Here is a 12884-nt window from a genome sequence, read left to right as displayed (position 1 = left end):
AAAACTAAGGTGTCATTGTACACTGATGATTCATGTTTTCTTTTAAAACCACAATTGGAGTCTCTCCACGGCCTCTTAGAGGATCTAGATACTTTTGCTATACTCTCTGGATTAAAACCAAATTATGATAAATGTACCATATTACGTATTGGATCACTAAAAAATGCACATTTTACATTACCATGTAGTTTACCAATTAAATGGTCTGACGGAGATGTAGACATACTCGGTATACAAATCCCAAAGGAAAGAAATGATCTCACTCTAATACATTTTTATAGAAAGTTACCAAAAATAGATAAGATCTTGCCACCATGGAAAGGAAAATACCTGTATATTTGTGGAAAAATCACCCTGATTAACTCTTTAGTTATATCAGTGTACCTATTTGCTTATGGTTGTGCCTACACCTAGTGATCTGCTTTTTAAATAATATAAACCAAAAATATTCAATTTTATTTGGTACGGCAAACCAGATAAAATTAAAAGGGCCTATTTATATAACGAATATGAATTCGGTGGGCAGAAATGATTAAATATTAAAGCATTAGACCTCTCACTAAAGGCATCAGTCATACAAAAATTAACCTTAAATCCAAACTGGTTCTCTTGTCAATTGGTATGAATGTCTCATCCTATATTCAGGAAGGGCCTTTTCCCCTTTATTCAGATTACACCTGCTCACTTTCGCTGGTTTGAAAAGGAAATAATCTCCAAAATATCTTTATTTTTTAAACAAGCCTTAGAAAGTTGGTTGCAATTTCAGTTTAATCCACCTGAAAGGACGGAACAAATAGTACAACAAATATTGTGGTTAAATTCAAATATACTAATTGTTAAAAAGACTATTTATCGAAGAAATGTTTAAAAAAGGTATAATTTTAGTGAATGATATCATAAATATGACTGGTGGAGTTATGTCACACATGCAGCTAACACAGACATATAGAAATGTCTGCTCTACCCAAAATTACAACCAATTAATTGCAGAATTCCCACAAAAATGGAAGAGGCAAGTAGAAGGGGAAAAAAGCATGTTGGCCCTGTATTAAAGAACATAAATGGTTAAAGAAAAGTGTGATAAATAAAAACGTATACCAATTTCATTTAAGGACCAAAAAACTGACAGCTGTGCCATATAAATTGCAAAATAGTTGGGAAGAGATTTTCGATGTACCCATTCCATGGCACATGGTTTATGAATTGATACGCAAAACAATGCCGGATTTAAAACTTCAAATTTTTCAATATAAATTACTATACAAAATTCTTGCAACTAATAGAATGTTATATATATGGGGGATACAATCTTCCCAGCTCTGCAGATTCTGCTGTGAGGAGGCAGAGTCATTAGATCATTTATTTTGGTATTGTCCATATGTAGCTCGTTTTTGGTCACATGTCCAGGAATGGCTGAAGAATTGCAACATTTACCTAGAACTAACACTGCAGATAGCAATACTGGGTGATTTGAAAAGCCATAGTCAATCAATCAATAATATAATCATTATTTTAGCAAAAAATGTTTATTTTTAATTTACAATCTGTCGAAGCTATGAGAATAGGAAGGTTCAATTATTTTGTGAAGCATCACAGCAGTTGAAAAATAGTATATAACCAGTAGAAATCCGAAATGGATGATGTTGAGAGACAGATGGGAGGGGTTGAATGGAGCTGAAGGGTGGGACTAATAACAAGATAAATAATGTAAAGCATACGGGATCTGTAAAATGCATATAGGTTCGGAACTTTTGTGAAATAGGATAGTTACAAATAGAAATCAAACTGGATGGACATCAGAAATAAAGGAAGGACTAAGAACAAACAAGAGAGAACTATTGTAAAGTAGACTGTGTCTGTAGAGTATGTATAAGATGTATGGATTGAAGGTAGAAGCAGAAGTGTTTATTAGTTTACTTCAATTGGGGGATCGGCGGTAGGGTTTGCGGGGAATAATAATAAAGGTATATTCTTTAAAAAAGTATGTATGTCTATATTGGTATGTGTATGTATATACAGTGCCTTGCGAAAGTATTCGGCCCCCTTGAACTTTGCGACCTTTTGCCACATTTCAGGTTTCAAACATAAAGATATAAAACTGTATTTTTTTTGTGAAGAATCAACAACAAGTGGGACACAATCATGAAGTGGAACAACATTTATTGGATATTTCAAACATTTTTAACAAATCAAAAACTGAAAAATTGGGCGTGCAAAATTATTCAGCCCCCTTAAGTTAATACTTTGTAGCGCCACCTTTTGCTGCGATTACAGCTGTAAGTCGCTTGGGGTATGTCTCTATCAGTTTTGCACATCGAGAGACTGAATTTTTTTCCCATTCCTCCTTGCAAAACAGCTCGAGCTCAGTGAGGTTGGATGGAGAACATTTGAACAGCAGTTTTCAGTTCTTTCCACAGATTCTCGATTGGATTCAGGTCTGGACTTTGACTTGGCCATTCTAACACCTGGATATGTTTATTTTTGAACCATTCCATTGTAGATTTTGCTTTATGTTTTGGATCATTGTCTTGTTGGAAGACAAATCTCTGTCCCAGTCTCAGGTCTTTTGCAGACTCCATCAGGTTTTCTTCCAGAATGGTCCTGTATTTGGCTCCATCCATCTTCCCATCAATTTTAACCATCTTCTCTGTCCCTGCTGAAGAAAAGCAGGCCCAAACCATGATGCTGCCACCACCATGTTTGACAGTGGGGATGGTGTGTTCAGGGTGATGAGCTGTGTTGCTTTTACGCCAAACATAACGTTTTGCATTGTTGCCAAAAAGTTCAATTTTGGTTTCATCTGACCAGAGCACCTTCTTCCACATGTTTGGTGTGTCTCCCAGGTGGCTTGTGGCAAACATTAAACAACACTTTTTATGGATATCTTTAAGAAATGGCTTTCTTGCCACTCTTCCATAAAGGCCAGATTTGTGCAATATACGACTGATTGTTGTCCTATGGACAGAGTCTCCCACCTCAGCTGTAGATCTCTGCAGTTCATCCAGAGTGATCATGGGCCTCTTGGCTGCATCTCTGATCAGTCTTCTCCTTGTATTAGCGGAAAGTTTAGAGGGACGGCCAGGTCTTGGTAGATTTGCAGTGGTCTGATACTCCTTCCATTTCAATATTATCGCTTGCACAGTGCTCCTTGGGATGTTTAAAGCTTGGGAAATATGTTTGTACCCAAATCCGGCTTTAAACTTCTTCACAACAGTATCTCGGACCTGCCTGGTGTGTTCCTTGTTCTTCATGATGCTCTCTGCGCTTTTAACGGACCTCTTAGACTATCACAGTGCAGATGCATTTATACGGAGACTTGATTACACACAGGTGGATTGTATTTATCATCATTAGTCATTTAGGTCAACATTGGATCATTCAGAGATCCTCACTGAACTTCTGGAGAGAGTTTGCTGCACTGAAAGTAAAGGGGCTGAATAATTTTGCACTCCCAATTTTTCAGTTTTTGATTTGTTAAAAAAGTTTGAAATATCCAATAAATGTTGTTCCACATCATGATTGTGTCCCACTTGTTGTTGATTCTTCACAAAAAAAATACAGTTTTAGATCTTTGTTTGAAGCCTGAAATGTGGCAAAAGGTCGCAAAGTTCAAGGGGGCCGAATACTTTCGCAAGGCACTGTATGTGTATATATATGCATGCGTGTATGGATATATATATATTTACCAGAAAAATATGGGGGATTGGAAATGATGCAGACAATTACATTGGAAGCAACATTCTTTCCGCAATATTAAGCTGATCCACCCTCTAAAAAAAAAAAAACAGCTCGTAGTGTTCAAAACTGTGACAGAACCACTCCTTTACTTGTGTTGTAGAAGACTATTTGTATGGAATAAATTGTCTGGGACGGATGGGATTTTAATGAGAGTTGTACACTTTCTATTTACTGTTGTTTATTGATCCAATGACCTTATGAAAGTTAATGGTTGAAGTTTCAGTGACAGATGTCATCTGTATTCTCCCTCTCAGAGACCCAGAGTTTGTCTTCTATGATCAGCTCAAACAGACCATGAATGCTTACAGGTAGGTGATAGCTGCCCACTCTATTTAGCCCTCACAGTGCTGTTCTTTAGTGCAGTAGAGCGATAGCTTATTGATTTTTCACTTCAAACCTCTTCAGCTTGCTTTTGTGTCACATTTTCCTAACAGGGTGAAACCAGCCATCTTTGACCTGCTTCTGGCGGTCTGCATCGCAGCTTACCTCGGAGTGATATATCTGGCCATTCAGGTATGTATTGATCCAACATCGCCATTCTGATGGTCACTAATGTTATTTTGATGTATGGTCATTTGTTTGACCTAGCCTCCCCCTGTAACTCCTAACCAGGTCATTGTTGTAAATCAGATGACTGCCGTCTTCTCAGCCGGCTTTTACCTTGTTATTTAGGGGTTAATGTTTCTCGCTTTTCTCTCTCTTCAGCACTTTGGAGTTCTCTACAGTGTGGTGCGCAGAATCACAGCACCCAAGACCAAGCAGCATTAAGCCCCTCCCCTTACTATCCTCCAGACGCCTCCTCTCCTCACAGCGACAACAAGTTCTAGCCAATAACAAAACGGGGTGGACCAAGCAGCTCTTATGATATAAAAACATTTTACCATCCAATATATTGCCTTTTTCCCTCTTTGGAAATGAAACATGTTGAATCATTTCTCTCTGCCAAGTTTAGCCATTTAGTCGGTTCCTTTAGTCTTCCTGTCCTCCTGAAAACAGATGTCAAACGTTACCACCTCGTAAGCCCAGTCCCACATTAACCATAATTTCCCCCATGATCTGAGATAATTCGATAGGTGTCAATATGGTAATAGCATCACCTGGCTCTTTGATTGGCTAAGTGCGATTTTCACCAGCTTATACCCACCCAACCAATCCTCTCCGTTCTACACATGCATACGTAGGGAGGGACTAGGGGTTGATGTGGGATTGGGCATTTCTAAATCCACGGCTCACTCAGTGCCCTATAGTGTTAATTTTGCCAAACGTCAGTGGGTCATCTTCTTGGGCAGCTATGGAGTAGCAGTAGTGAGACTTGGTAATATTTGTTTGGATGGTCAATGTATTTGGTCATCATGACTAGATTTCTTTGTTTTTTTTCTCTCTAACCCAAATTAGTTTTCTTATTGTTTAAATTAAATGTTGAATAGTGTGTCGATAACATGATTCATGAGCTTGACTGAACTAAATGTATGAATAAGAATGATAGTGTCCCCTATACTTCCTATTGCCATAAGAATAAGTACGGTTATAGAATGGAAATGTATCATTTTGGGGTTTAACCCTTTTGTGACTAGTGTTACTATGTGACAGTTTAGATTTTAAAATGTGAATAAAATTAGGCCCACCCCTCACACACATGTTAATGAAATGTATGCAGTGTTGGTCTACCAACACGATTCTGCCTCCATCTATCTGGACATGTCTATTGCAAAATGGTTAGCTCCACATCGATGTGCAAATCCCCCCTTGCTCTGCTTATCAACAACTAAAGTGTTAAGAAAGGCAAGACGTGTTGTTAGATCGAATTGGACCTTCGAAGGGAGTCTGGTAATGTGTTGATCTGTGTCGTCTATATCCCTGACAGTCTTTGATCTTGAGATGAGGAGACGGTGCTTGAGTGCTGTATTTGGTATAATTACATACTGCATGCCATGTCACTCCTGCAGTCAGTGAAGGCAAATGGACTGGCGAGATTCACCTATCTACACAACGGAAAAAGCTGTGTGGGACATATCTTAGAATTTGTATTTATTGAAGCAGACTCTGCTTAACTGTGCACTGAATTGAACTCTCCCATTTCTGAGACTCTTTGTCCAACACCTTTGTTTTACCTTTCTTAACTGTGTTTTACTTGATCGACAAAAACTTGATTCTTGCAACAATGACATCAAAAATAAATACATTTGTTGAAATAAGTCAGTTTCTTTTTCAAATGAACACATTTTATTTTATGGGAAAACATGATACAATAACACTGGTTGAATGAGATTATTAACATTGTTTTGGTACCTGTCATACCAAAGTGGTCAAATTGAAACTTAGGGCTGATGGTAGAGACCTTGCAGTGTGTCAGTGGTCAAATAAATATTTACCTAAAACCAATGAACTATTTCACTTCATACCTCATTTGATTCTTAACGTCCAGAAATTCGTAAAAAAATCCCAAATCTACCTGCATTCCTATTTTCTGATGATCAAAAAAACAGCAATAAATTTGTAAGAAACACCTGAGGCATACCCTCTTCATATCCATTATAACAGCTCTTTCTAGCCACCCAGGTCCAGGCCAGGCCTCTCATCAGAACTTCTTGTGATAAAGATCAACATTTTTGGCACATTCTTAAAGCATTAATGCAATGCATAGAATCATTATTCTTTCACATTTTCATTCTGAACTGTGGATGGGCTTCTATATATTTAATGCTTGTCACAAACTGCCAGATCTGCCTCAAAATAAAACTTACAAAAGTGATTACTACTCTATAACCTTAGTCTTTCTGACACAAATGTATTTTCTTTGGGGGGGGAAAGGGGAGTATACTGTTTCTTGAACAGAGGGAATTTGCTGTGAGTAGTTTCACCTCACAAAGCCAATCTGGTTGTCTGTGGTGGAGAGGACAGACAGACCAGGAGAGAGATGGAGGGAAAGTGCGCACACCTTTGGGGACAGTACCATGGTAGATGGCTGGGCACAAACCATTAACCGACGCATATACAGGAAAAGGGACACGACTGGATTACAGTGTTTTCAGAAACAGCAGCAATTAAAAAATATAAAAGATCTATAATGATAATTGCATGTAATATCAAAATCTAGGTAAGCCCAGGCACTGGCACTAGTGGTAGCTAGTGCTGGGGACTGGAAGACACATCCACAACTACGGACACTTGTACCTGCCGACATCTGTGGCCTGTTCCAGCACAAGTATACTGTTCATCAAAACAAAACGAGGTTGAATTTGATCGAAAAGGACAGCACCCCTTATGTCACAGGCACAGCAAAGAGAAAAACTGGAGAGTTGCGGAACACATGCACACACAACCAGTGGCACATTCAAATGTAAGGACAGAACCATTTGGAGTGTGTGACGGTCAGCTATAATTACTTAACTTTTTTAAGGTCAGTTCTGCACATTGATAAAGGTTAAGATTACATAGTTTGTAGTTCTTAATTTGTGGTTTTTGCTTATGACTTCATGGCATATTCCAAAACCATTGCAATGTCATGCATTCCTGAATACCATATGTGCATATGTTTTTCACATTTGATTTGTATCTTCTTTTACACAAGTAAAGGCCATTTGCTTACATTTTTCTGTGAACCTGACAACCACCACTATATTGATTATTATTTAAATCCATATCTTTACCAAAATCATAAGGATGATACTAAACCCAGTCAATCAAGTTCAGCTACATCAGCTGTCATTAACCAGCTATCGGCTTGTATGCCTTCATTTCAGTGCGACAACAGAAGCTAGAAAAACAGAAAATGTGACAATGCATTTTCCATACAGGAATGCAAGCAATATTTCTAATGCCTATCAAATGGCAGCAAAAAAATAAAAATTAAAAATTGGTTCACAAGTCATTCACATTTAAAAGACATCAATACTACACCGAAGTGGCTCTTCAAATATTGCAGGTCAGGCTGAGGAAATGTATATGTGGTCACTATCGACCTGTGCAATGATAAGAAAATGAATACATGTTTGGAACCAACCCCTTACATGCAACCTCTCACCCACAATGGTGACATGATGCAATAGTTCCCTTTAGTATTTTAGCCTTCACTCCTGAAATAATAGGGGGTATAAACTTTAAAAAGCTTTTAGAGGAAGGATCTTTAAAAACGCAGATCCAGTTCTCTCCATGTCACACACTGATCTGTTTCACCTGTCCTTGTGCTTGTCGCCACCCCTCTACAGGTGTCACCCATCTTTCCCACTTATCCCCTGGGTATTTACACTTGTGTTTTCTGTCTGTCTTTGCCAGTTTGTCTTATTTGAGCAAGCCTACCAGTGGTTTGGGGCTCAGCTCCTGCTGTTTCCAGTCTCTCTTTTCTCACTCTCCTGGTTTTGACCCCTGACTGTCCTGACTCTGACTCTGAGCCTAACTGCCTGACCAGTCTGCCTGCCTCCTGTCCTATACCTTTGCCCCTACTCTGGATTACCGACCTTCTGTCTGAGCCTGCCTGCAGTCCTGTACCTTGGCCCCACTTATCAACCCCTGCCTGCCTTGACCTGTCGTTTGCATGCCCGTTACACTAAACATTGTTACTTCTACACAGTCTGCACTTGGGTCTTACCTGACACTATACTAGAGAGGTCTAGAAGAAAAAGAAACGCACACCTATTAAGACGAGGTGCTGGCTAGCGGAGTAGAAAACTTTAAATTATACCCCGATGAAGACCGCTTGGCTGTCGAAAAGTTGGTAATTACATTTTTGCATCTGAGCTCCTAGAGTGTGCGGCTCTCTTTTATTTTCAACTATACTAGAGAGGACCTTTGCCATGGTGACTGTGTGAGTGCTTTAGGGCCCTAATCTATCCGTATTGCGGAAGTTCAGCATTACATTGTGATTAAATTTAAAGGCAACGTTTCCGCATTAGCAGAGTGCATTCACGGTAAACTCTGCATGTAGGCTCAAATAAAAATGACCTTTACATTTTTATATCGCAATCTGTAACGCTTCAGTGTCAGACTGAATAGAGCCCTGTCCTCCAACGTATGCATGTTTTTTTTTATAGCTCTAGACGTTTAAAAATCAATAGCTCAACCTTGTCTTATGTTTGTTAGAGCTGACAGAACTGCTAAATGCCCCTGTAGAATACACGAGAGGACATTCACATAACTCACACCTTTCTTTTTCTTGAAATTTAATGTTAATAAGACAAAGGTCACCTGAAATAACATTCACAGTGATATAATAAAACAATGACAAAACAGAATGAAAAATGATCACTTTTCTAATTTGATGTTTTTTTTTTACCTTTTTGCGATTCACTTAGACCTAAATGTAGGTTACTTGCATTCAGAGTTAAGTGCCAGGAGATAGAGCTAGAGAGGCAATTATAGATGCTTCTCCTTGGTGATCCCGTTCTGCAAGTGCTTCCTGTGAGAAGGAGGAGAGAAGAAAAATGACCAATTGTCAGCCAGAGAAAAGGTAATCAGCTATGCACACATGGTAATATCACTGGTGTTTAAGGGCAGGGTCAGGCCGTACCGCGTAAGCACACCTCAATTAGTGCAGCTCGTGGTTCCTCTCTATCTTTGCTACACAAGACAAGGCCAACACACAGGAGATCTGCTGGTCTGAGGTCGTACTGAGTGGACTGACAGAGCACAGGTTACTGGGGTTACAAGAGGGGACAGTGAACAAAGCCGTGTGTGTCACGCTAAAGCAGAGGCACTTCCTCCAGGGGAGAGCTCACTGGAGGTTTAACAGGGTATGTGGATGGCAGTACGACCAGATAGCAATACGACGAGATAGCAATATAATGACATAATGATGGCACCAGCACCGGCTCAAAGGAATACTACGCAGAATTCCAAGAAGATTGAGGAGGACAGCTACACCCAAGGATGGACTGGAACAACGCTATTCATCAATGTATGGTGGTCTTTCATTTTAAAACTGGATGTTTTTCCCGACTGTAGTCCGCCATATTTATCACACCTACTGTATCTGGTTATTTCAGATCTGCACACACTGAAGTGCGTAGGGGTTGTTTGGAAAGCGCTCGTTATTGGCATGAGGTTTACGGTGTGATGAATGGTTGTCTACAGGTCGGCCTGGTTCAAAAACAACCTCTACTTCCTTTACATAGCCTCTAGCCCTTCCTGCCCCTAGCCTAGACTCTAGCCCAGGGCTCTCCAACCCTGTTATTGGAAAGTTACCCTCCTGTAGGTTTTCACTACAACCACAGATGTAACTAACCTTAGAATCAGGTGTGCTAGATTAGGATTGGAGTGAAAACCTACAGGACAGTAGCTCTCCAAGAACAGGGTTGGAGACCCCTAGCCTGTAGCCCATCCTTCCCCCAGCCTCAAGCCGTCCTTGCACTAGCCTCAAGCCCATCCTTGCCCTAGCCTCAAGCCCGTCCATGCCCTAGCCTCAAGCCCATCCTTGCCCTAGCCTCAAGCCCGTCCTTGCCCTAGCCTCAAGCCCGTCCTTGCCCTAGCCTCAAGCCTGTCCTTGCCCTAGCCTCAAGCCTGTCCTTGCCCTAGCCTCAAGTCCATCCCCTAGACTCAAGCCCTTATATCCCCTAGCCTGTAGCCATTACTTCCCTAGCCGGTAGACCTTACATCCCCTAGACACAAGCCTGTCCTTCCCCGAGCCTCAAGCTCACCCTTCCCCTCCCTAGCCTCAAGGCCATCCTTCCCCTCCCTAGCCTCAAGCCCGCCCTTCCCCTCCCTAGCCTCAAGCCCGCCCTTCCCCTCCCTAGCCTCAAGCCCGTTCTTCCCCTCCCTAGCCTTAAGCCCGTCCTTCCCCTCCCTAGCCACAAGCCCGTCCTTCCCCTCCCTAGCCACAAGCCCGTCCTTCCCCTCCCTAGCATCAAGCCCGTCCTTCCCCTCCCTAGCCTCAAGCCCGTCCTTCCCCTCCCTAGCATCAAGCCCGTCCTTCCCCTCAAGCCCGTCCTTCCCCTAGCATGTAGCACTTCCTTCACTCCAGACTGTAGTCCATCCTAGACTCAAGCCTGCCTTCCCCTAGCCAGTAGCCCGTGTTTGCCCTAGCCTGTAGCATATGTTTGCCCGAGCCTGAAGCCCATGTTTGCCATAGCCTGTAGCCTGTTTGCCCTAGCCTGTAGCCCGTGTTTGCCTTAGCCTGTAGCATATGTTTGCCCTAGCCTGTAGCCCGTGTTTGCCCTAGCCTGTAGCCCATGTTTGCCATTGCCTGTAGCCTGTTTGCCCTAGCCTGTAGCATATGTTTGCCATAGCCTGTAGCCCGTGTTTGCCCTAGCCTGTAGCATATGTTTGCCCTAGCCTGTAGCCCATGTTTGCCATTGCCTGTAGCCTGTTTGCCCTAGCCTGTAGCCCATGTTTGCCCTAGCCTGTAGCCCATGTTTGCCCTAGCCTGTAGCATATGTTTGCCCTAGCCTGTAGCCCGTGTTTGCCCTAGCCTGTAGCCCGTGTTTGCCCTAGCCTCTAGCCCGTCCCTGCCCTAGCCTGTAGCCCGTGCCTGCCCTAGCCTCTAATCCGTCCTTCCCCTAGCCTAGCCTCTAGCCATGTAGTCAACCAACATCAAACAATTATTCTTACCTTCTAGCCAGTTATACTGTATGTAGGTCTCTGTCTCTGTGTGCCTGCCTCTACAGCATTGGTCACCAACCTTCTCTGAGTCAAGTCAAATTGCAACCCGAGATCTACTGCTCAGATAAAAAATAATAATGTTTATTTTTATTTTTACTTCAACCTATGCAACATTAACCTATTAAAAACAGTATACTGTAACAATGACGTTTGTGCAATAAACTATAGGCCCAATACATGATCAACGCATATTGGCTTTGCATAAATATCCCTGCCAATGCATTGTTGTTAGAGCCATATTTTAAAATTATATTTCAAAATTTGAGGTAGGCTATTTTATTAAACATTTTTATTTCACCTTTATTTAACCAGGTAGGCCAGTTGAGAACAAGTTCTCATTTACAACTGCAACCTGGCCAAGATAAAGCAAAGCAGTGCGACACAAACAACAACACAGTTACACATGGAATAAACAAACGTACAGTCAATAACACAATAGAAAAGATCTGTATACAGTGTGTGTAAATGTGGTAAGATTAGGGAGATAAGGCAATAAATAGGCCATAGTGGCGAAGTAATTACAATTTAGCAATTAAACACTGGAGTGATAGATGTGCAGAAGATGAATGTGCAAGTAAAGATACTGGGGTGCAAAGGCACAATAAATAAATAACAATATGGGGATGAGGTAGTGGGATGAGCTATTTACAGATGGGCTATGTACAGGTGCAGTGATCTGTGAGCTGCTCTGACGGCTGATGCTTAAAGTTAGTAAGGGAGATATGAGTCTCCAGCTTCAGTGATGTTTGCAATTCGTTCCAGTCATTGGCAGCAGAGAACTGAAAGAAAAGGCGGCCAAAGTAGGAATTAGCTTTGGGGGTGACCAGTGAAACATACCTGCTGGAGTGCGTGCTATGGGTGGGTGCTGCTATGGTGACCAGAGACCTGAGATAAAGTGGGGCTTTACCTAGCAAAGACTTATAGATGACCTGGAGCCAGTGGGTTTGGTGACAAATATGAAGCGAGTGTCAGACAATGAGAGCATAGAGGACACAGTGGTGGGAAGTATATGGGGCTTTGGTGACAAAACTGATGGCACTGTGATAGACTGTATCAAATTTGCTGAGGAGAGTGTTGGAGGCTATTTTGTAAATGACATCGCCGAAGTCGTGGATCGGTAGGATAGTCAGTTTACGAGGGTATGTTTCGCAGCATGAGTGAAGGATGCTTTGTTGTGAAATAGGAAGCTGATTCTAGATTTAATTTTGGATTGGAGATGCTTAATGTGAGTCTGGAAGCAGAGTTTACAGTCTAACCAGACAACTAGGTATTTGTAGTTGCCTACATATTCTAAGTAAGAACCGTCCAGAGTAGTGATGCTGGACGGGCGGGCAGGTGCCGGCAGGGATCAGTTGAAGAGCATGCATTTAGTTTTACTTGCATTTAAGAGCAATTGGAGGCCAAAGAAGGAGAGTTGTACGGCATTGAAGTTCGTCTGGATATTAGTTAACACAGTGTCCAAAGAAGGGCCAGAAGTATACAGAATGGTGCCGTCTGCGTAGAGGTGGATCAGAGAATCACCAGCAGCAAGAGTGATATCATTGACGTATACA

The 12884-nt window shown here is 41.5% G+C and overlaps 2 protein-coding genes across 7 annotated transcripts in view; one reads left to right on the top strand and one right to left on the bottom strand.

Annotated features, from left to right (window-relative positions):
- Positions 1–6116, top strand: part of LOC118401418 (nicalin-1) — a 32722-nt gene extending 26606 nt beyond the window's left edge. For all 5 annotated transcript variants that reach the window (XM_035798903.1, XM_035798905.2, XM_035798904.1 and 2 more), the window contains exons 13-15: positions 3993–4046; positions 4173–4251; positions 4444–6116. In XM_035798903.1, the coding sequence (XP_035654796.1) occupies positions 3993–4046; positions 4173–4251; positions 4444–4506 (196 nt within the window). In that variant the 3' untranslated portion in view covers positions 4507–6116. The remainder of the gene's footprint in view (positions 1–3992; positions 4047–4172; positions 4252–4443) is intronic.
- A 2780-nt stretch (positions 6117–8896) lies between these two features.
- LOC118401419 (ceramide synthase 1) overlaps positions 8897–12884 on the bottom strand; it is a 52030-nt gene continuing 48042 nt past the window's right edge. For both annotated transcript variants that reach the window (XM_035798906.2, XM_052475137.1), the window contains exon 7: positions 8897–9133. In XM_035798906.2, coding sequence (XP_035654799.1) covers positions 9091–9133 — 43 coding nt within the window. In that variant the 3' untranslated portion in view covers positions 8897–9090. The remainder of the gene's footprint in view (positions 9134–12884) is intronic.

Source organism: Oncorhynchus keta, chromosome 22 (assembly GCF_023373465.1).
Source record: "Oncorhynchus keta strain PuntledgeMale-10-30-2019 chromosome 22, Oket_V2, whole genome shotgun sequence".
In the NCBI taxonomy this organism is placed as follows: Eukaryota; Metazoa; Chordata; class Actinopteri; order Salmoniformes; family Salmonidae; genus Oncorhynchus; species Oncorhynchus keta.
The sequence above is the reverse complement of the archived record's forward strand: the minus strand, read 5'-3'. Positions and strand labels throughout refer to the sequence as shown.